Raw genomic sequence first — 24,441 nt, forward strand, 5'->3', positions numbered from 1 at the left:
TGGAGGCTGTTGCCCTCTGAAGCTTTATATATATCGGTCGCACCTTACAACTTACAAATACAGCTTTGGAACCAGCAAATCGTTTTCACTTTTTTAGCTCACCATCTTTGTGGTTTTCCAAAGAAAAGCCTAATGTCACTTCCTTTCCATGGTCATTGTTATGATGTCAAACGGCCAAAGGGCGAAAATTGTGGTTGTGGCTAGACCAAATACTAGTTTTGTAGAGACTGTGAATTTCAGAAGGCTGGAAGCTCGATGGCATGACCCATCAAGCGTTGACTCTATCTCCTTTGAACCCAGATTTGGAACATCAGTGCGCTCTTGTTAAATGTGTTCTAGGTTCATTGCGCTGGACTTGAATGTTGAATGTTGCCAAATTCTATGCACATTAGAGCCCAAAATCATTTATCATTGAGGGGGGCAATCTGATACTTTCTGAATATTGGGGGGTACTTGTACTTGCATTGTTGCAGATTTAAAGTACTGTACCTTTTTACAAGGCCTTTTGGAATATCTGAAACCACACAAAGATCGTTGCAATCACAATATTTGGTATGCATCTTAACCACTGAGCCAGAACCTAAACAAATAAACAAATGTGAAATATTAGTGAATGTAACCTATTTACACCCTGACAGAAATATATGTAACATTTGTTACACCTCTTAAAATGAAGGTTTTTATGGGCGCCTGGTAGTCGAGTGGTTAAGACGCTTGCCATACTGTATAACCGCAACATCGAGGGCGGGGACATTTGTTTATTATCCCCCTCTCTCCTTTCATTTTCCTGTGTGTATCTCTACTAAATCAAGCCACCAGATTAAGGCAAACATTCTCCCAAAATAACTAAATAAAATAAAGGTCGTATTGCAAATAAACTGTATGTAATCATTTGATAACTCATGAGGAGAAGAAGCTATTAAACACCAGTTGCAGCAGCTCCAGCATCCTTTTCTATTATTGCAGTGTTTGTGTTCTTTATTGGCTTAAGTCTTCTGCAACAACCTACTTTCCCTCAAGGCATCAACAAAGTGCCATCACCAGTTTAATAACTAGATTGATTAAGCCATGTTTGATTTGCTCTCTGTGGTGCCTAAATGGTTCTTGACTGTACTGAACTGAGACGTATGAATCACTTCAATTTTTCACAAACAAAAATCGAGGGGACTTTTTTGCTGAAAAAAGATAAAGGATTCAAAATGAACCATCATTTCCAAAATCATGTCTCTGCTGCCAGCCTGTTCACGTGTCTGTCTTGGGAAAATAAAACAGTATAATGGTTATATTTTTGGAAAAACTGAGAATTGAACTTCTGCCAACTTATTTTCATCCCAATTGGATATAAAGAAATTTGGAACACAGCTCCTCAATATATTCCAAACTCTCACATTTCCTCTGCTATGCACGAGGTGGTTTGTCTTGATTGTAACTGTAGGACCTCAATCTCCAATTCCAGTCACTTCCAGTCTCTCCGATAACTACCCAACCTGATTGAACCACCCACACTGCCGCCTCCTACACTTGTCCCAGAGGAAGGATACACACTGCGGAGAGGTTTGGGAGAGGGAGACTGAGAAGCAGGGCAGCTGGTGTGTAGGACTTCAGTTACACAATAACACTTGGCATTATATGGTAATTCATCCAATGGGAGGCTCCTGCCAAGCTTTGGCAAGCCAATTTATGTTTCCATATACAAGAGATGGACAACAGGTGAGGAGGAGATGCTGGGCAGCGCTGAACTTGATGACAGTCATAAGGAAGTGAGTCTGGCTCTTGAATGAATAAGTGTACAGCACAAGAACAAACGGATCCCAAACACAAACAATTTGACAGCTTTCATGTGGAAATGGTGGAGAGATTCAAACACGTTGGTGAAAGTGAGAAGGAAGTTGGATATTTTTATGGCTCATTGTTCATTGTGCATGTACCAATCTTCTCTGAAAAATAGCTTGATTTGACGCCAGTTTGGAATCCAAAAGTTGTTGTGTCTCCTGCAACAAGCTGACACTAACCACTTCAGTTAGTCGTTAACTAATTAATAAATGAATATCTACGTATATCTCAGAAAATACCACAGGAAAAACACATGAAGTGACCCATCTTTTCATCACAAGCAACTTCTTCTGGTCATGTGAGGCAGATGCGCTGGGATCACACCAGCCACAATGCCAAATCAGACAATGGGCATAAAGGGGTGGGGCAATGGCCCTTCCACTACTTTCTACCCCCCTACAGTACTTCCAATTCCCTTACTTACCCATTTTCAAACTCAGTATTTATTTTTATCTCAACTACACACCTGTAACTTGTCATAACTGTATCTTGTGCGGATTCTATCGCAGTGACAATACGTTGTGGCTGGTAATAATGTTATGCACAAAAAGTTTGTGACTTTGACAGGTCAAATGTGCAGATGTATGGCTTTTTCGCCTCAAACAAACAAGTTGTGATAAAGAGCCTCACTGAGAAAATGTTTAGTGTGAAAGGATTTAGCCACAGGTTAGGAAAGATATTGGGAGAACTAACTTGAGGAACTGTGAGGTGAGAGCGGTGTTTCTAATAAGGCATATGTGGAGCCTAGTTGAAGAAGTTTGTAGGAGGCACTTTGGAGGAAACGCGCTAGCAGAAGCCTCACTTCCAGCTGTCAGAAAGCTAATGGTGCTGCAGCCGACGCAGTGTTTTGGGACTAGGCCTGTTCCTCCTCAGAAGTGAGGAGCGTGACAGCTGTAGAAATCCCCCAGCCAGGTACGCCGCAAAACTCCCGATCAACGTGCGCGCATACACACTCACAGACAAACTCTCGGGCGCTATGTCTTGCCCATAAATATTACATGTAGCAGACTTTGGCATAATGTACACTCACTTATCATTGATTTGCTCTCTCTCTCTTTCTATCTCCCACCCCCGCACCCCCGTTGGGCTTTGAGATGTTAACCTGTAAATAATAAAACTTTTGCGCTGCTGGTGACATTTGCTGCTTGTGAGTGAGAGGAGGTGGGAGCAGAGAGGACCAGAGGGGGAAAATTTGATGAAATTGAACCTTTTTCCTGCGTCATGAATATTTTCCACATCACCAGGAGGATGCTGGGACTTATCAGAGACTGTTTGCACCCCGGCTCCAGTGTAATTCACAGTCTCCACCGAGGAGGAAGCTCATGTCTGATCGGTATTTAAACGATCCGCAGGACATAAAAAAATGGACAGAGACGAGGTGGTGTTCTGCGAGGGCTGAGCTGCATGCACGCGCTCAATCTACTAAGTAGGTGAGCTGCAGTCGGTGAAGTACTGAGAGTCAGTTGTTGTAATGCTGCAGCAAAAAAAAAAAAAAAAGCCCTGGATGAGAGAATGACCTACATAATGAGGAGCGGAGCTTGGGTGATGAGGCTTTTATGGAGTGACAGCTGTTCTACCTGCCGTTGTCACCTTGACAGAGCAAAGGGACTCATCAATAAATCCCAAACTAATGAGTGTCATTGTAGTTTATAGTGTAAGAGAACAGGGACAACGTTATCCCACACGCCTGACATATTAAGCACATCCTCAACCACCCCCACGACAAATTTATGACAGCGATTTTTTAGCTTATCCAGCACTATTGCGGGTATCATCATTTTCTGAGCTATAGCTGGTCCCAGTGGACTTGTGTGGAAGTGTCACTCACTGAAAAACTTTACTGGGGGGGAGAGAAGAGACTACTTCCTCATTTTCAGAAACTGTGCCAATGCCCAGGTGCTCTTTTCAGGTGCTACAGTATGCAGTTTGTCTGGCTGAGGGAGACACGTCTGTGTATGGCTCTCCTATCATCTCGGGCTGCTCTTTGCCTCAGTGTCAGCAGACGGAGCCTTCCTTCCTGTCAGTCTGCCGGAGCTGATGATGAATTATAAAAGGGCCTTCTCTCGCAGAGAATACAGATGTTGGCACACACGCACGCACGCGCACACTCTACTGGATGGCTCTACGCAGTGCCTTCGATACTGCTGTTGGAAAACGAGGACTTATTATGCAAGCTCAATGAGAAAACAGGGGCTAATTAATTTGAATGGAAACACGTTTGGCTTCTCAAGCTTTTCATCTGAGAGAGGGCTTTATGACTACTGATTGTCATATGCATATTTTTAAAATGAAATATGGAATGCTCTGACTATAGGACAATTAAAGAAGTCATAATAATCCAGTTGAAATCCTTTCAGAGGTGAACGCGCCTGTTTAAGTGGCTTGTTTTCGTGAACTGAAGCCCCGCAGGAGCGAGTCGGCACTTGACAGACTTAGTTTTGAGCGTGTGACTCTGCGGTCAGTGTATACAGCAGGTGCTGCGCATACAGGCAGGTGGACAAAACTGAGTGGCCGCTGCCTGATTGATATGCCATCCCTTTTTCTGAAGTAAGAGCAAACAGAGGGATGTTTTAATTGAGACACTGAGGAAGAAAGGCAATGCACTAATAAACAGGTAATTATGCAACTCCCCGCTCCGCCAAAGCAGATTGTGAATCCATTAAGGCCTCTTCGCAAAGATGCCTTCCTATTTTTTTTCCCTCCCTCCACTGATTTTTTTTCCCTCTGAAGTGGTATGCGAAATCCCCATGCATGCAGCCCCGTTGTGTGGAAGTGAGGCTCTTGACGCAAAAATTCATAACAATTAACCATCAATCAGACTTAACCTCTGGGGTCACGGTAAGTGCTCCGCGCCCTGCGAATCTGCCGGCCAGATTAACATAGTGACAAAATGTGCCTGTACATGTCAGCTAATCCATTTATTTATTCAGCTTTCTCCCAGACTGCCTGATTAATCGCTCCCACACCACCGATGGAAGAAAAGAGGGAAGAGACAGAGAGAAAGAGAGAGAGCGTGCTGTTCTGCTCGCTCAGAGGTCCGTAAGTGTATGTCGGTGTGTGTGTGTGTATGTGTGTGTGTGTGTGTGTGTGTGTGTATGTGTGTGTGTGCACTGAGCGGTACCAGATTCCCTGCACACACACTTGACTGAGCATCAAAGAGGAGTTTGCAAGAGCGTATGTAAACAACAGTGGGGATTTTCGGAGAGATATTCAACACCAACAACTGCACATGTCTGTCCCTCTCAACAGCCCTAAATTCTCACCGATAACTAATTCCAACCAGGAGTGCCTCTCAATTTTCAGAAAGTTTTATTCTTACCTTGAGTGGCAATGTAGTGATTTGGCCTGTGGTAGCCCTGAGGACAGAAAGAAGAGTGGGAGTGAGTCATTTCACATCATACCCTTAAAAAAAAGCTGTCGTGAGGCCACTCTCTCTCAGAAAACACACACTGTCTTAGATATCTAGTCTGTTTTCTGACAATGCAGGTGGACCTTTGCATGCAAACTAATGTTTATTTAAATAACAAACATGTACATGCACACAATTTACACAGAACAGACTTAAACCATATGGAATCCCAGTTGCTGTTGTTCCACCTTAAGAGGAATTGTTTGAGAAATGTGCGTGCGCCCCTCTCAAGAAACATTGCGCCTAGTCAGGCTGCCAGCTGTTTGTTACTGTACACCCATTCATTTCTCTGTTTCAACGTCTGACTGAGTGAGGAAAATGCATGAAGCGAAAGCTAGTGGATGCTGCTGGATACAAGATGCATAAACACTCTCCATCACACACTCTATATGCAGCACACCTCTGGAGTAAGCGGCCAAAGTGTTGATAATCCCCAAGATACAACCTAACAGCACTGATCTTCACAATAGGCCCCTAGTCTCACGGATTACTCTAATCCCTTCAAGTTTTATTTGTCCAATTCCTTGTCTTCTCTCCGGAGATATGAGCCAGGAAACAAAACATTAGGACTTAAAGGCTCTTCCCCGGCCCTGCCTCCTCTTGATTGTCTCCCCCCTCCTCCCTTCCACCCACCCCTGCTGCTCTGCTTATCTCACTCATATTCAATTTAACTTGGACTGTGATTAACGCTCCTCCAATGAAGGGAGAAAGACACAAAGGATATTTTCCTCACTCTCTCTCTCTCATCCACTGGGCTCTTTTAGCTCATTCAACTGTCCTCCATTTTTAATGACTTCTTTATCTCTGGACTGAGGAGGAGATTTGTTTGTGCTTTCATGTAAGTTCTGTCAAGTAAAGTGGAGGCCCAGTACGCCGTCGGATTAGAGGGGGAGAGGCAGGAAGAAAAGGAGGGCCCTGACAGTGACTGTCAGGTGAGTAGAGCTTACTATAAATGGACTCGCAGCTTTTTAGACACACGTTACATTAGGTGCATACGAGTGAGTGTGTCTTCATGATCAACACAAAGAGATAAACACAGAAATGTTCATGTTGAAATTATTAATTGAACAGGCTTTGTTTCCAGGGATGTGTAAATTACTTAAGGGGAATTAAATGTGTTGTGCTCTTTGTATTTTGCTGCAGTGCTTATTAAAATGATCATTTACATTAATTCTTCCCAGTAACAGTGGGATGTAGAATGTCTAAAATATACAGCATGGACTGTTTTTGCCTGTGGGCATGAATTTGTAATTTCAGTCTGAATATCATTACTGTAGATAGCCCACTTTTGCAAACCTGGGGAACCGAGCTATCACCTACAGTACAAAATACATTTATGAACTACTTATTTGCTTGGCCAAATACAGTTTGGAGAAACATAGAGTAAATGCTGCCTATATTATGTACACTGGTTACACAGTAGTCACAGTGAATAAACAAACACAAGAAACTGCCCTGAGGCCCCAGAACCTAGGGGTCCTGAACACCCCAGATATATTGTGTGTCAGTTGTTTTGGGGTAATTTGCATGTAACCTTTGTGATTATGCAACAACTAATGTACCATATAAACTAAAGCTATAATGGAATTAAGGTGGATTCTGCATTATTAGTGGCTGCGGTTCCCAATCTGCCAGGCTGGAACACCCTCAACAGGTTGCAAGATGATGAATGAAGGTAGAAGAACTACATTTTTTCTAATTCTGTCTCATTTTCTGGTCTGTTTTCAGATGCTTTTACCTCTTCTGGCCTCAGATTAAACAAAAAAAAACTGAATATGATCTGAGCCAACAGGTTTGCAAGTAGAAACTGATTTGTTGAAGGGTCACAAACCAAAAAAGGTTGGGAACCACTGTCGTAGAAGTCTCTGTCGACATACACTGTGCAAATTTCCCAATAAAAGTGTTTGTGTTGAGTAAATTACCAGAAACAGCAGGTCAGTCGGGTTGCCTATATAATATAATACCCACATTAATCATGCTTTAGCTGTCAGGAGTAGCTATTGCAGTGAAAAATGAAGAAAATGTGTTGACGGTCAGATTAGCTATTATGTTGAATGTAAATTGAGCTGTAATCATGTTTCCTTCCTATGTTGATAATGAAAATGGAGTCTTGCTTATAAAAACTATTTGTATATGAATGCAATTATTAGAAAACAAGTACCTGAGCGACATCATTTCTGTGCACACTGTCAACTCCATCATACATCACTATTATTTTGGTATACAGAGCACAACCCCAGCAAACCTCTTTGTGCGACATGCGCACGCAAACAAAACTCTGCAGACAACAGGCTATTACACTACGTTTCCTCGCCTCCTAAATGCTTATGAAAATACTCAATCAGCTGCAGAGAAAAGAAACATATCCCACTGGCTCTGCTTACTCGTACATGACTCGAAATCATCTGCAGTATAATGGAGTACAATAACAAACACTGTGGGAAATGTTCTACACATAAGAGTTTATTGGGCAGGACAAGCTTCTAGATGGGTTAAAAAGCTTTCTGAAGAGCAAAAACATCATTACCCATCTGCCTGCATTTCTACTAAGTACTTTTTCAACGATGCCGGCGGAGCAGTGGAAATCCTTTTCAATCAGAGCCCTGTTTAATATACGTGTATTCTTATCTTATAATGGGGCCCTCTCTATTGTGAGTCGTCTCTGCAGCGCCCCTTTTCGCAGCATAATGGGCCATAAACTGAATAGTGGGAAAGGTAAATAATTTAAGCCCCCTGCATTTGCCATGGCACACCTTGCATTATAAATTTATGTTTGAAGGCGTAACAAGAGATTACAAATTACCACATTAGAGGGGCGGGGGGAAGAGAAGATGGGAGACGGAGTGAGAGTTCTCTCCTGAGCAGAAAACCACTTAGAGAGTCAGGTACATCACCAGGCCATTACACATGGAGCGGAAGCTTCTGCTCAAAGAGGCCAATGAGCTGCTGCGATTGGTCACATCCTGCTACTAACACTGCTATCAACAGCAAATCAGGTCAGATCAGGAGGTTCAATATTGTGTGAGCTAAGTGGGTGAGATCTGTTTTCAACGGTCGGCATGTCTCACGCCACTTTTTAATGACTTTTACTGACTGTTAAGGTGCGCTTAGTCACTCCAGTGCATGTAAGTGCGGAGCTGCAAGTACTCTCCTGTGGTAAGACGTATAAGTAAAACCTCTGTAGATAACGGCTGCGTCTACTTTGATTCACTAGTCTGTGCGTGAGGGTTTTTCAGTGTCTGTACAGTCAAGTCAGCTGTGCAATGTGGACTTGAAGCAGAGTGAGGCTGAAACAAAGCTCTGCAATTTCTCAAGACTGTCCTCGCCAGAAAATGACAACACTGGTTGCTTTGTTAATTGCTTAAAATAGCCAGACTTGACAGTGACAAGATTATGCAAATAATGACTACCCCCTCGCAGAAGGAAAAGGCAGCAGTTGTGTGACTTTATTACTATGCTACAAAACATCGTAGGGAGGAGATGTGTTTAGTTAGCGTACAAAGACTTTGACAGACAGTCAACTTCTTTTAACCATGACTACGATCCACTATACGTAACTAACTTTGACCACAGAGCAAATCAGAAAATGTTTACAGATCATTTTTGTGACAGACATTTAGTATGTTATGGAAAGCAAATACATATGGCCTCTTTGAGGTTTGATAAATTGTGAAATCTTGATGGATAAAAGATGATAATGTTTTCATGTACATAAAGCAACAGGAGAGTTACAGTAGTCATACCAATAATTTTGACTTAATTTACGCTCATATTATATCAGTGATATTTAAGGAACTTTATTGTGCTCTCTGTCTATTTTGTTTGAAGTTACCCATCGTTATAACTTTGCTCATTAATCATCCATGGAATTTCTCCCTTTTCTTCTAATTTTTTAGTTTTCACAACGTGTTCCTGCTGTTGTTCAAAGCAAAGTCCATAACTATAACCTCAGTATCCCCTGTGTGCCGGTTTGCCTTTTTTCTCTCCCAGTGCTGTCAGCCTCTGATCTTCATTCCTCTTAATATATCCAATGAATAGAGTGATACAGCAGCCATCCAAAGTTGAATTCAAAGGCAGTGTATGTGTGTGTGTGTGTGTGTGTGTGAGAGAGAGACACTGTTTTTGTGTGTGTGTGCATATGATGGGCAGGCAGCAGGGGCTGCTTTGTCCCTCAGGCCCCCCGCCACGGTGGCACCAGCGCCCTCTCTCTCCCCGAGAGGAAGCGCAGTGACCTTTGCGTTGGTGGCACTGGCTGGTGTGTGTACTTACATCAACATAATTTGCATTAATGTAATCGGAGCTCTGTTCCCCCTCCAGGGCCTGCAGCCTGACACGGGAGTGATCATCTGGAAGAGAGGCAGAGAGGAAGAAAACAGTGTTGAATTAATCATATTAACGAGGGCATCAGGAGAAGAGAAGCGGGAGAGGGACAGAGAGACAGACAGTAACGCAGAGGAAGAGAGAGTGGTGACGGAGGAGTGATGCCGACTGGCATTGTGCTGTGGCACAAATGAAAACAGAGCTGTAGAAATGCAACATGGCTGATGAATGGCTGCTGTCATGTGACTGAGTCTAACACAATGATGCTGCTGTCAGTTTAAAACCTTGATGATAATTATATATATTTAGAACTCATTGACTCATGATGAAAGTTGCTTGATGGAAAACCTAATGGTAGATAAGGTCAGTGGTGAGAATGGGGTCAGAACAATGTGGAAACTGTTTAATAGGCGGAACTACAGTTCAATTATTTTGAATATGGACATACATTTGTGGTCAGTGTGAAACGCAAACCATGCAGCCTCCAAATTTGACTCCAAATTCCGCTCATATTTAAAGAAAGTGAATTACAATATGTGGTATTTTATGTATAGAATTTGCGTTCATTAGTTATGGAACTTTAAAATAATTTTCATCGAGGATCTCCTGTCACAGCAGTGATTAAAGAGGGTTAAAATGGACTATCCAATGAGCATTAATCAGCACATTTGCAACGTAGCGCAGCTCAAGGTTTGATAGGCGATATGAATTAATAGTGAAATCAAATTCAACATTTTTATAAACACTGAAGAGGCTTCATGTGCTATGTGCTGCGCGGCTTTATTTCTCTTAACTGAAAAGACACCGCAGGAAGATGAATATAAAAGTAGATTGGAAAGGTCATAGCTGCTCTCGTTGGCTGATAATAAAACTCTGTTTGAGCAGCTTATGGTTATCCAGAGTCACAAGCCTGGCCAGTATATCAGCAAGAAGAATGGGAATGGCACACAAAAAATTCATGAGAGCTCAGGAGATGCTTTGTACACACATGCAATAATATTCCCATATCGGTTCTTCATGCGGTTCTCATCCTTCTTGGCAGAGTCCCATGGCGCAGACTGTCCTTCAAAAAAGCTCTGAAAAGACAGAAAACAGAGCAGAGAGGCGGGAGATGAAATATGGTGTCATGTGTGAGCACTCTAAATGATAACCAGGCTAAAATCGTCTTCCTCTTTCAGCTCTACAAAATCAGGAAGGGAACATTGGCAATAGAAAGGAAAGACACGGGAAGGGATATATTCACATCATTATTAGACATGAAACACAGAGAGGGTGGTGGATTCTGGGGAGCTGTGTCAAACAGCGGGTGCCATTAGGGCAGAAGCAGCGGGTGTCACGCTCAAACCTCTCCCTCTGTGCCGCTCTGCCGGGCGGAGCAACCGCAGCGGCTGTCTGTCTGTCTGCCTGCCTCATCTGAAATACTCAATCAGCTTGTCGCCGGAAAAAAAATAAAGCCAGCTCATCGTCTGCAGATCAAAACTGCTCTGCTCAGATTACCCTCATGAAATATTTATCATCTCTCGCTGGGGAGATTTCCATTCTGATGGCACACCAGGCACAATTAAGCCAAATTATGAAAATACATCTCCAGTGCCAGTCCACCGCTGTTCAATAGGGGCGGGTGGGGCTGGCTCCTTGCAGACTGGCCTGGACAAAAAACTGCTATTGTTCTGGCTTTTTGATAGTCAGCTAATGCACATTTAAAAACTCGGCTAATACATTAGAATGCAGACCATCTGCAAGTAAAGATTTCAGGAGCATTTATCGGAGGCTAAACAGATTGTTTGGAGAGTTCCTTTTAGTGTGCTTAGCCAGCGAGAGCAGGAGGCATTGTCTTCAATCATCAGTGTCCTAGGACTCAATGGTTTCATTCATCTCAGTGCTTCGGCAGGCAGCAGGCCGTTTGTCTAGCAAATAAAGGCCTTTCAGACACCACGCAAGGACATATTCCTGTATTAAGTCCTAAGGATTAGTGATTTCACTGAGAAACAGCTTTAATATGCTAAAAAATATGCCCATCCTTCCAGTGCAGATGGAAGCGTGTCTCAGAGATGGATTATATAGGCCTCTCGTCCTGTGGCAGTATGTCTTGAGTAAGTGCACGGGCCAATGTCATTCTCTCTGTCACTCTGAAGGATACAGGTCTAATATCAAGTATCTGGAGACAAATCACCTTCAAGCCAAAAGGCGTTACCTGGCAACTTTATAATAGTTCTCTCTTAAACTGAGTGACCCTGCCCGTCTCAGATGTTATGATCTCACACCTCAGGCTGTTTAGAGCCTCAATTCCAAAAAATAAATTATGGTGATAAAGTAGTTAGTGTCCCAAGAGGTTGAGATAATATGAAGGCTTTCAATTTAAAGGCTATATACCCACACTTGGAATAAGTGGCTGCCTAAAATTCACCGAACAGGGATTGAACAACAAAAACAACGGCTGGCTCAACATGTGAACACTATTTGTAGTACAGGTTGGCGAAGTACTTTACTTTAGTGCATCTGCAGGTAGTTTTTCACCAGCCTCAAATTATTCCCATTGGCCCAGATCCAGCTTGGTATGTTTTTAATTACCGACTACCTGCTGTATTCCAGTCCCAGCTCAGTTTGTCTGCTGTGGTGTTTCTTTGTTCAGAACCACTTAGAGTGAAAGCACAGTACTTTCTCTTCATACAATCAGCGTTGGAAAAACTTGCATACGATACAGCGGCAACAGTGCACTTGACATACTACACACACCATGGGGAGGTAAATAAAAAAATAAAAAATATAATAAAGGATGGTAACACAAAGAAGCAGCATTATTTATTTTTGCTTCTGAATTAATAATTTACTGTGTGAGAAAAGGAGACTCATTCACACTGACTAATGTTCATTCGTGGTTGGAGCCTATAGAATTTCTCACAGTAGGCTAGATGCAACACATTCCCCTTCACATTGAGCAAGCTGAAAGTGAAATACAATGACAACATTTATGAAACAGTCGGAACTTGCTTTCTGCTGATTGTTCTTGTGTCAACGTGCAGGAGAATTTTGGACATGCAAATACTCAAAATCAAACATGGCTTTATAATTGCAAAGTAAGCTATACAACATGAGTATGTCAAGTGTCTAGTGTTGTGCAGTGTCCCTCTTTCATGGTGTTTTCTAAGTTACTATAGCTGGTTTGGTCCAAATGTAAATCAGCTCGGGGATTTAGCCGGTTTGTCAATGTGGTAATGAAACACACTAATGAATTAGTAGACCCACACTTAAATTTGTAATCCTCTAGGACAGTGTCAGAAATTGCTAGTGCAGTCATTGTTATCTCATCTTTTTATTATGCATGATTTTATGAGTTATTCTGGCTCTGTCTTATGTATGGGTGTGGTTTTGAAAAGCTTTATAGAGAATTATTACACGGCTTTGTTGAATACTCTATTCTGATTGGTTAATGACAGCATTATAGTCTGTTTTTCCTGAATAGCAGACCGCTGATATGGATGCAGTTCTCCTCATAAACTCTAGAATTGATCGACCATCTTTAAATCAATATTCTGTATCAAATTACAGATTCCTTTAGTATTTGCCGTGTAATAAGCATAATAATGTAGAGCAAGTGGTACATTATTGTGACTTAAACTCCTTCAAAGTGATTCCAAGACCTGCATCACCCTGTCAGGGTTTAATTTGCAATAAAGACCCACTCACACCGTACACAGAATTATGTTGTGGAGCATTTATGGAGCTCCCAGTTTCTGATTATGAAAATAAAAAAACACATTTCATAGTCACACTATAAAGCCTTAACATGACAAAAGTAAAAATGAATTTCACTATTTCACACATTTCATCATCTGTGGACTGTCAAATGCTTTGGTAATTTTTGAATAGCTTCTGTTGGTAAATGCCCTTTTCAGACTAGATCATATATGCGAGAGGATGAAATCCCACAGGACCTTACAAAAATAGCCAACAAGCACCATCAATCTGTCAGGTTCGTGATATCATTAACAAGTTTAAGAAAAACTCACAAATAACCAAAAGTATCGGCTTACCTCGTTTATCTGATCCAAAGTTAACGTACAGAATAACAAGAAGCATGGGTCAGAGAGAGATATAGCACAGTGTGAGTCAACAGGTTTAGAGGTGCACTGGGCTCCAATCTCATCATCAATAATAAACGGTTAAAAAGGGCATTAACCTCAAGACAGATTGATAGAGAGAAGACAGCAGCCGAACACAACATACAAATGAATGGCTCTAGCCAAGTGAGAATGAGCTCCGTTACACACTTTAATTATACACCAGCCCTTTTTTTTGCAACAGGCTATGGACAGCTAGGTGACAACAGGGTAAGGGGATGGGTCCCAATCGTTCATTGTGGTGTTGTTTCCTTCTGACTGACTGATGTGCATCCATGGAATGCCGGCCGCGTGAACCCAAAACACCTTCATCCATAATGGATAAGGCCCAGAGGGCAGCCCAAAGCACTCCAGCCCCTCAATGATCTGATGCTGCAGGTAGCAATGGGAGGCTGCAATGTTTAATTTGACAGTCATGAGGGTGAAGTGGGAAGTTAATTACTGATAAATGTGACCCGCACATAGTAGAACTAAGCAGGGAGGGAGATGAAGAGAGGGAGGGCAAAGTAAGGAAAGGATGTGGGAGGTGTAGATAAGTAAATCACAGAAAAAAAGATAAAGCAGGCGTGAGGACGTATTAGGCGCAGGGAATACATTCAGAGTGTGAAAAAAAGATGCACTATTAGTTAAAATATGAAGATGGGGAAGTGATGAAGACAGACAGAAGATGCAAGAATAAAAAAAATGGAAATAAGTGAACTGTCAGAATCAATGACTGGAGTGATACAGATGAAATATTTAAAAAGAAGGATTTTTATAAAGGTGCAACTTGAAGCCAGTCTGTTACAACATGGCATCAGGGTGAGATGAGGCTGGCTGGTGTGCTGCTGAGGGACGGCGAGGAGGCTGGAGCGCCGCCAAAGCCCTGCCAGCATCCCGCACTAATGAGAGGAAATGAGAGTGATGCTCTTCTGGGGCAAAATCTTATGTTTTGGTGTCAACGAGAGGCATGGTGTCAGATTCTGAATGCTGTTGTGTGACAACAGCCTTAAGAGAGCAGCAGGCTGCCGGAGCCTAATCGGAGCTGATTCAGAAAAAGGAGGGGACATGGCTAACGTGTGTATGTATGTGTGCGAGGGGAGATTTTGCATTTCACTTTGGTCTACAGCTGAGTCTCTGAGGGGAACTGGGACAGCACCATTTGACACAAACACGCACACGTAGGCAGTGCACAATCGCTGCAAACAACAAGGAACAGATGAACAACAAAACGAATCACACCGTAAACACACTGAGACGTGGCACATTAACAATTTATCATAAAAGTGCATCTGGGGAGAAACAAAACAGTTCTGCTGTGAAGTGCAAAATAGAGAGCGAGACAGACAGACGAAGAAAGAGAAGAGAGACACATACAGGGAAAGGGACGCGGGACTGTACACCATGACACAGATGAAGCCTCGTATTAAGAGTGATAAACATTTTCCACTCCAGAATCTCCGTGGAGATGTAACAAGTCTATCACCAGGATTCATTTGTGGTTGCAACCTTCACAGTCGGGGGACGACAGCTGTGTTGCGTCCTACCTCGTACTCCTCCTTGAAGCCGTAGCCTTCGGCGCACTTCATTTGGGTGATGTGCTGGAGGAGGTCTGCCACGCGGATCGCAGGGTGCAGCTGACCCGTCTGGTACGGCACATCGACCGGCTCCCGTTTCCTCAGGGAGTGAGTGTGCGACTGCACCAGGCTGCTGGTGTCGCTGCCCATGTTCTGGCTCTCATCTGTGGGGCGACAAAAGACAGGGACAGAGCAGGTCAGAACGGAGAGGAAGGAGCTAACGTTGCAGGAATTATCATAGTATTGTTATGAGGTACGTAGGTGACATAATGCTTGACGCAGTAAATGGCAGTGGTATTTTATGAGTTAATTGACATATACAGCTCCGTTTGGTTGCTTAGGTGTTGTCCCTCTTCTACCACTTCATATCTCAGTTACAACCCTTCCCATTAACAGATGGCACATTATCTCATTTACTTTAAAGCATTATGTCACCACTCTCCAGATTGACAAACAACTCTCAACTAGAAATCTGTTTGTTATGGATGGTCACAACAACACAACATCATTGAGTAATAGGATGAGTCATGTGGTGGGAAGGTTCAGGTCCATCTGTCTCAGTGCGTGGCCGTATTACAGGCCTACTGTACTGTAAGACAGCCTATAGCTGTTAAAATATGAGGCCCTTTAGCACTTACGCCATTATAATTTAACATGGCTACTGTCAGAATAAAAAGGAGTCAGCGGCCCTCAACTGCAAGAAACAGCATAGAGCGGTCGTAAAGATCAACATGAAGATGCTGTAAAACAACAACAAAGACTTTACTTTTTTTTTTTTTTTTACTGGCAGTACAGTATGCTGGTTTGGGCGGCAGCTCATATTGACAGTCCTTTCCAGCTCTTTCACACTGTCAGTGGCAGACATGAGGCACAGATGCTGTGGGGGAGCCAGCGGACGATGGAGGGTGTCCAGAAACATGGAGGAGGAGGATGTGAGGAGGTGCGGTGGGCCACAGTGAGCATGTTGCAGCAGGCACCCTCAGAAGCATCACACAGACACAGCGTGGATTCAACCCCTGCCACCCGATTTTCCCCAAAAATTGAAAAATAAATAAACAAATCAAACCTAAAAAATAAATAAATAAATAAACAGGAGGGAAGCGGAGATGGGAGGAGAATGCATGGGGTGATGCTGCCATGGGGCACTGTATGCACTTTGACCATGCTAGGCTAATGGTGGCTTGGTGGCACGGTACGGAGGGTGGTGAGATGCTAACATGTCCACTTGTCATGCAATAAATGGCGTAATGTCCATGTCAGAAGCAGCCCTCTCACTTTCGGCTTGCTTTCTGAGTAAACACCACCTCCTTCCCCCAACCCAGGGCCCACTTGGGAAAACTTACCATTAATGGGCACTTTTTAGATAGCAGATACATAAGAGGTTACGTATGTAAAGAGAAAGAGAGGAGAAGAGAGAGGAGAGAGGGGATAAGCAACAATACAGCATGAGAACCTGTTACAGTAGAGTGTTTTAGATCTACGCTATAGGGCAAGATCACATGCCTTCAGTCCAAACTGCTTAGGTAGAAAGCCTAGTCAAGGGAGGGTGTTGAGTGAATGGATGGGGCAATTTCAACAGTGCAAGACAAAAATAAAAGAACAAAACAAAGGAAGTCATGGATTTCAAGGGAGAAAATAATGGTGAAATACTGGTCGTCTTTGGAACAAGCTGTAATTGCATATTTTAATCATTCTAATACTTTTTTTGAGTATTCTGAAATTATGAATGTCTTTCTCTAACTGCTATAATTATAATTGCATGTGCTCGTGGTGACACCTGTATTTATGGTAATTCTTTTTTTTTTAATATTTCAAAAACATTACCAAATCCTCTATGATTGAATCAGTTTAGATCATTAACCTCGACTGAGACAATGCTGTGACTGAGTGCGTCACAACAGAAAGCATGTAACCTTTTCTGGCTGCGGTAATTTCATGTTAATTGTTTCATGCTTCATTAAATGTGGAACTAACATAAGCAGCTGTCACAGAAGTGATGATGAAAGACACTGCCTTAAGTTGCACTTAAAAAAACTTTCAAAAATAAAGCCCTAATTGTAAGTTGTGTACTTGTACATACAGTTATGGTGAAGCTGGAGTAGAGTTGCTTATTGTATCTTTCATATTGGCCTTGAGTATTAAAATATACAGTTCTAGTGCCCCACTTAGTAGCTACATTTTGTGCTCCGCTGGTATAAAAAGCATCTGCTCGTTTAAGATGCTGCACTTTGGTTTGCTGTGCATACTCAACAAAGCCAGTAATAATTAACAGAAGAACAAAATGCTTTTTTATGATTCTATTTTATCCCTGAGAAGGATGAACAGTGGCGAAACCAAAACAAAAACAAGTAGGTCACTAGCAGTTAGCCAAAGGCAGGGGGAGCGACATTAAAAAGAATAATAGAAAAGGTTGTTGTTTTGGAGGGAGGGAGGGAGGGGAGTTAAATGCGTTGTGAGGAGAGAGGGGAGGGATGGGAGGGCAGCACAGCTAATGCAAGACTTCAGATGTTCAGACCGAACGCTTCCCGTCTTGGAATTTTTTTTTTTTTTTGAGGGGGGGGGGCTAAGAGAGAGCGTTTTTCTGTCTCCCTCTCACACTGTTTAATTTCTGGTTGTGTGTCAGTGCACCTGCTATGGCTTCAGCGCGCCTTGGCGCTGGGGCGAACTGCCCCATCCCCACCCCCCCTCCCCCGTTGCCCCCCATAGACAATCCCCCACATCCAGTCCACATGTCTGTCCATGCATATGAGAGGTCAAACACGTATGTGACATCACACGCACGACACGCAATGCGGATGGGATGGAGTGAAGCCAGCCTGAGCCCAGGAGAGCCCCTTGTTTGACGGGGAGGAAGAGGAAGGCAGGGAAGGGGGAGGGGGGAGCAGCAGCAGGCAGGTATGAAGGTGAGGAAGCCATCTTTAGTAAAAGCCAACCAAACAAAAAAATGGGAAAAAGAAAATCTGTGCTTTTCTTGTCCTCACAGTAAAGTCTTCAAACAGCCATCTTGTGAATGTAATGCACTGTAATTGTCTTCTACGTAGAAGTAAGAATACATAATCAACAGCAATGGGTAAAGAAAGTGTGTCTCACCTAAGATAGCCGTTGGCACAAAGGGATCTGCTCATACACCCCATAACAAGTGCAGAAGTTGGAGGAGGAAAAAGAGTTGCAATAAATAAAAGAAGCCAAGATAAATCCATGAAAAATAACAATAACAAAACAATAACTGACAGTTTGCTGGTTTGTTGCCAAGCAGCAAATCAAGAAACTCATCATTTTTTTCAGAAAAGCTAATTATACACTAAGTTTAGTTGATTAGAAATCTAACTGCCCTTTACTCCATCTATTCAATGAGCTGTGATCTGATTACATACGACATATAATTATGCATATTATTTGAAGAGATTGAAGTGATGATTGAACAGCTAAATTCCATCTTGGCAAAGTGATAAAGCTAAACACTTCCTGTTATAACCAGAGATGTAGCATGGTGTAAACCCATCCAAAGTCAATTTATCTACCGTCTCATTTGTGAAATCGTTTTCTAATTTTTAAAGCAATCAAAATCATTTATACCGCTCATTACTTTATTAGTATTTAATTTACATAAATAGAGGTTTTACCGAGAACATTCAACTAATTAATTCTTGTTTGAAAATATTGACTCTTCTTCATTTATCCTGACACATTTGCCGGTTTCACAAGGACTGGTTTTCACACCTTCTGGTTTCATGCGACATCACTGCTTCTGTAGTAAGCACTTCTGTGTTGACATACAGGATTAGTGTGGAAAATACAGTGTGTGTTTACCTGGGTAGTAGGAGTTGGTGGGGATGGAAGTGCTGAGAGTGTTGGCTTTAGGAAGCGTGAAGGAAGAGGGGGATGATCCAGCTAGAGATGGGGAAAAGAACACAACACAAGGCATTAAATCGTGTAGTGTTGCTTAGTAGTTGTAGTATTCAGGGGTTGTATTCACAAACATTTTTATCTAGCGCCAAGAGTCCTCCAAAGGAGCACTTAAAGTTCTTAGTTAAGAATAATTTCTTAAAACTTATTCACAAAACCTCTGAGACCAACTTTTACTAAGGAGTGGGAGGGACTCCTTAGCCAAAACTAGGGGGCGGGGTTAACTATGTTGCTGTGGATGACATCATGTTCATAACTTCTATGCCCACAGTGATTGGCTGAGAGGGAAGGAGTCCCTAAGAGTGAATTTTTGAAACACTTTGGGAAATAGCCTGTTATGTGCAAATAAGGATTTATAAATAAAAACGTATTATCCGTCTCTGATTTAATATGAAACCAAGAATATACTTATTTGTCACTTATTCGCCGCCAGGTAGGCGTACTGAAGTCTGGCAGCTCATTAGACAATCAGTGGATATGTAGGCCTAAATAAGAAGCATTTTAATGATAGGGCTAGAATAACCATGGCTGACACGGACAAAACCGCTCTGCCAACACGTAAGAAAAAAAAACCTGGACACCTACACCTCGCTCAACTTGTGGATGAAAGGAAAGATGTCATCATAGGAAAGTTTGGAGTTCTCTAAAAAACAAAATTTCTATGTATGTTTTAAACTTTTGCAAACAATAAAACAAAACAAAAAAAGAAGAATTACACTTATCTTAGTTACTCATAAATCAAGAAGTTAGGACCTACACTTAGCCTTAAGATGGTTTGTGAATATGGCCTCAGAACTTTTACTTAAAGGTTGGGGAGGCAGAAGTCTGGAAAAGTGTAAAAGAACACAGGAATTTGAAAATACAGCCCTTCTCCTGCAGCTCTCCCCTCTCTGCCTGGAGCCCTTCCCACCAAACGCGCATGGGCACACACTTCATCCAGTAACCTGCACATTTCATTCATCCTGATCGTGATCCCGATGCAGTTATAAAGCAGTGATTCTATGAGAATGATCGTCCTGTTGTTAACCTGTAAAGGTCTTTGAGGTGATTCGAGGCTCTAGCTATTTACATGTTTATGAATAAAAAAACAAAAAACATGATGCTAGCAGCTGTGAGCCCCTGCAGCAGCAGAGAACCTTTGGATACTGTTAGCAGGAGGCTAAACTATTAGCAACATTTTCTCTCCATTGCTTTCTTTGCTGGTATTGACACGTGTTATCTTGAGTTTATTGTCACACTCTCTTTTAGACTCCTTTTGATGAGTCAGTCGTCTTCCAATTTTAAGGGTGCTTTGCAGTGTAAGCAGCGGTTGCCAATGCTGGAAAAGTAACTTTTCCTACAGGATTTTCCACCTTTGAATCAGGTTTTCAACATTTATAGTGCATTGGAAGAACAGCCAGTAGGAACTGCCTGTAAATGGTCAAAGTCTAATGTCATGGGCTAGATTATCTTAAGCCTGAAAACAGAGCAAACAAGAGGAGGTGCAAACTAAGCTTCCTACCCCAGCTTTAAGGAAGATGCCATTACCACAATATTAAAATAAACGTTAATTTGTTAGTGCACACACAACATTCCTAAAAGACAAAGCCTACGCTATGAGACCTGCAACAAGACTGAGGCTGTTCACAACCTGCAGCAATCGCTGGTTGCAAATACCAAGGGAATTGTTTTGTGATGTGTGCGATCCTATTGCTTCATGTTGTCAGCAGTGCTTCGACCAGAACGAACGTCAGTCTGAGAACAGGTGGTGACAAAACAAAAAAATGATGTTTGTAAATTCTATTGCATTTTGAAAATTAAATGACTTTTAATGAACACCTACTTAACAATTATTAAGTGTGGAACACCCTGTATATTTAGAACATATATTGCTTATCTTATAAGATGATCATATGATTTGAATGTACAATGTTAACATGCAAAGTAACTTATACTTAAAACTAATACAGAAGAGCAGAGCAAAAAAACCCTAAAATGTAGTATTTCCTTCTGAAATGTAGTGCAGTGTAAATATAAAGTAGCATAATACAGAAAATGTGAAACCAAAGTTATTTTGAATTACTAAAATTAATGTACCGGAGCAGAGCAATAGAATAAACCTTTGTCACCTGCTTTCTTAAAAAATAAGGACTCCTCATGTAACAATCAACAACACCAACTGCCTTGGTAATTGGGTTTGGGTTACGAGTGCAGTATATTCAGGATTATAATCTGACAGCCATGATGTTTTGAGCTCAAATGACATGACTGACAGCCATGTAAGGTCATGGAGACCCTGAGCGGGCTTAGGTACAGTATTGAAGGCATTACACTGATAGGCAGAGTAAAAAGTAATGCATTTAAATCATTTGCGCTGGCAGACAGAGGGCCAGATTTGAACATCCGCACTAACAGACAGTTAATCAAGGTCAGAGCATCTTTGGGGCTCATCCCCCTGCAGGGGTGTGGAGACAGAAGCTGCTGTGGAGTTTTAATCTGATGGTTTTGACTGGGATTATACCAGGTCAAGCCCTGGGTGCAGACTTGGCTTAGCTGTCCATCAACAAAGTATTAAGTTTAACCTGGGAATGGAGAAAATGAATAGGTTATCGCACCAGATCTGGGATGTTTTGTGTGCTTCCTCCTTGAATTGGAAACAGAAGGGTGCTGAGTTTGAGACCTGACAGCAGAGTTCTTCATGTTTACTGGTGAGCTTTGAGGTCAGGTTTGGGATTTCAAGCAGCCTTGATTATTGATCACAATGCAAGACGCTCAACAGACTTTAAGCAAGTGTTTGCACAACACAGCTGTGCAACCTGAGTGCAGTGCTGGTATTAGCAACATCCTAATAGTGCATTATTAATACCGCTGACTTTAGTTTAGTTTTAGCTATTTGACACAAATGAATTAGAAAAATGTAAGAAATGATAAAGGGAAAATATAAAAAGGGCACAACAAACCCTTGAGGGCTTAGGGTTTGTGAAGAAGGACGCATCTCCCTTTTAAGTTAAAACTAAACAAGATCAAAATCATATCAAAGTCTTTTCCGTCAAATGAAAGTTAATTTTCTTAAACTGTTATGAAGAAGGCGGTTCCCCATTGACTACCACTAGCACTGCTAACACAAGTAGTTTTTTAAAAGCTACAAAATTACTGTCAAATCATTTGCAATGGCTGAATAAAGTATCGGTTAGAACTCGGCAAAAACAGAAAAACAAAGAGACATTGAGACAGTTCTTCATTAAAAATCCATTTTCAACAATCATTTAGGAAACTGGATGTGGTAAATGACACAAAAAAGAAAAAAACACCTTTATCATGGTTAGTGACAAAAAGTCATGAGGTCTCCCACTGGACCATTGTTCTGCAAATGCTGAGCTTTTTTGTGGGAGTCAAAACAAATATGATTCCAGTCCTGACTTAAAAGCAAAGGCAGATATTTCACACTGTAAATGAGGACTTCATACCAAGCTTTTTCCGTATATGTTCCTAAATTCACAGTTCACTAGGAAGAGGACCAAGACTCACATTCTGAGGTTGTCCCAGTGTGAATATTTCCTGTGCAGCCAAGTCTGATTTCTTTCTCACCTGACCAATCCAAATAAATTGCTTCCACCGAGCTCAGTGTGTGTGACTGCAAGAAGGCAGGTAGGCTCATGCAGGGCCATCTTACCTCTGCCGTTGAGAGTGAGGGCACACTCGCTGCGGCCGTTGAGTGTGAGCGCGCACTCGCTGCGGCCGTTGAGTGTGAGCGCGCACTCGCTGCGGGCGTTGAGTGTTAGCGCGCACTCGCTGCGGGTGTTCAGTGTGTGGCTGTGTGTGTCCATGAAGGACAACGCTTCGTCGCAGTTAGTACCCTGCTCCGTGTAGCTCTTGTCCATGGAGTTGACCATCACTGTCATCTCCTGGCGGGTGCTGTTCAGTGTCTCCTTACGCTTCTTGGCCAATTTCCTTCATAAGGGAGATAAATAAAAACAAACAATCAGACAAACGGCAACAATGACTGCACTCGAATTGATCTGATATGATGCTGATTGCGATGAATCATACATGTAATGAGATGGCTGAGCTAATGTGCCCTGGGTTGTGGTCACATTAGGTTTTATTAGGCTCCAGAAGCTTTTCCAAGCAGTGCAATATACAGTAAATCCTTGAGAATGTGAAAAGGTGTGACACCCTAACCCAAATACATCAGTGGCCCTGATGATTTAAAATTAGCTATAGTATTTGGGGGCAGAAGAATTAGAGTTGTGAACTGAAACAGTCAACCTGCTTTTATTGACCTACTTTGAGTTGATGTGCTGGAGCCTACAAGCAATCTGTTCCTTATCAAACACCATTAAAGCATTGTGTATGGAGTGAACGCATTGAGAAACACACGCACACAGACAGACAGACAGACAGACAGACAGACAGACAGACAGACAGACAGACAGACAGACAGACAGACAGACAGACAGAGACACACACACACACACACACACACACACACACACACACACACACACACACACACACACACACACACACACACACACACACACACACACACACACACACACACACACACACACACACACACACACACACACACACACACACACACACACACACACACACACACACACACACACACACACACACACACACACACACATTACTGACGCACGTGGGGCAAAGGATTTAAGATATGCCTTCAGTAGTACATTCACCGCAGAGGACCCACGTCGCTAACATCAGCTTTTGCAGAATTATGGAGTTTAAGTGCAGTCGGATTCCCGTAGCACCGTAGGTTGTCTTTATGAATTCTCCTTGACATCTTTCCATGACCTCATGAAATTTTCCATCGAGGTCAAGGAATGGTGGTTTGGAAAATACATAGAAAGTAATTTTTTTTGACTGTCCACAGCCCCTGAAGGGGTGTTGCACTGAAGCTGACCTCTGACCTCCCAAAGATAGGAGCCACAGGCATTAAAAAATAAATAAATTCCCATTCCGATAAATAATACATCCAATCATCACTCCGAGGAGCTAACCAAACTATATTTCCAACCAGGTTTCACAACAGAAAAGTGTCAAACCACTTGAGCTGGAACATACTGTAAGTTAAAGCCATATCTGATGCCCGCTGCTGCTCTGTAGCTGGAGGGGAGAGAGCGGTGTAAGAATTAACTATGGCAGCCCTCACACTGATCCTCACACTTTGTTACTCTCTGTGTGACCCCTCGGCCTATTTGAATAGCAGTCTCTCTCACGGACAACTGTGGTCTAATGATGCACTCCTGCTGCTTTGTTTTCGCGAATCTCCTCTGTTTAT

At 42.3% G+C, this 24,441-nt stretch overlaps 1 protein-coding gene across 1 annotated transcript in view; it reads right to left on the reverse strand.

Annotated features, from left to right (window-relative positions):
- The window catches only part of LOC310957783 (receptor-type tyrosine-protein phosphatase mu), a gene marked incomplete at its 5' end in the record, with an annotated part of 160,805 nt that overhangs the window by 19,666 nt on the left and 116,698 nt on the right, over nt 1-24,441 (reverse strand). Inside the window, 7 exons of the mRNA XM_083928513.1 lie at nt 5,153-5,189; nt 9,512-9,588; nt 10,551-10,638; nt 15,210-15,403; nt 18,330-18,356; nt 19,050-19,126; nt 22,914-23,075. Of these exons, the coding sequence (XP_083784639.1) occupies nt 5,153-5,189; nt 9,512-9,588; nt 10,551-10,638; nt 15,210-15,403; nt 18,330-18,356; nt 19,050-19,126; nt 22,914-23,075 (662 nt within the window). The remainder of the gene's footprint in view (nt 1-5,152; nt 5,190-9,511; nt 9,589-10,550; nt 10,639-15,209; nt 15,404-18,329; nt 18,357-19,049; nt 19,127-22,913; nt 23,076-24,441) is intronic.

The sequence above is a fragment of the Echiichthys vipera genome (genome assembly GCF_963691815.1).
Source record: "Echiichthys vipera genome assembly, chromosome: 15".
Taxonomy (NCBI): domain Eukaryota; kingdom Metazoa; phylum Chordata; class Actinopteri; order Perciformes; family Trachinidae; genus Echiichthys; species Echiichthys vipera.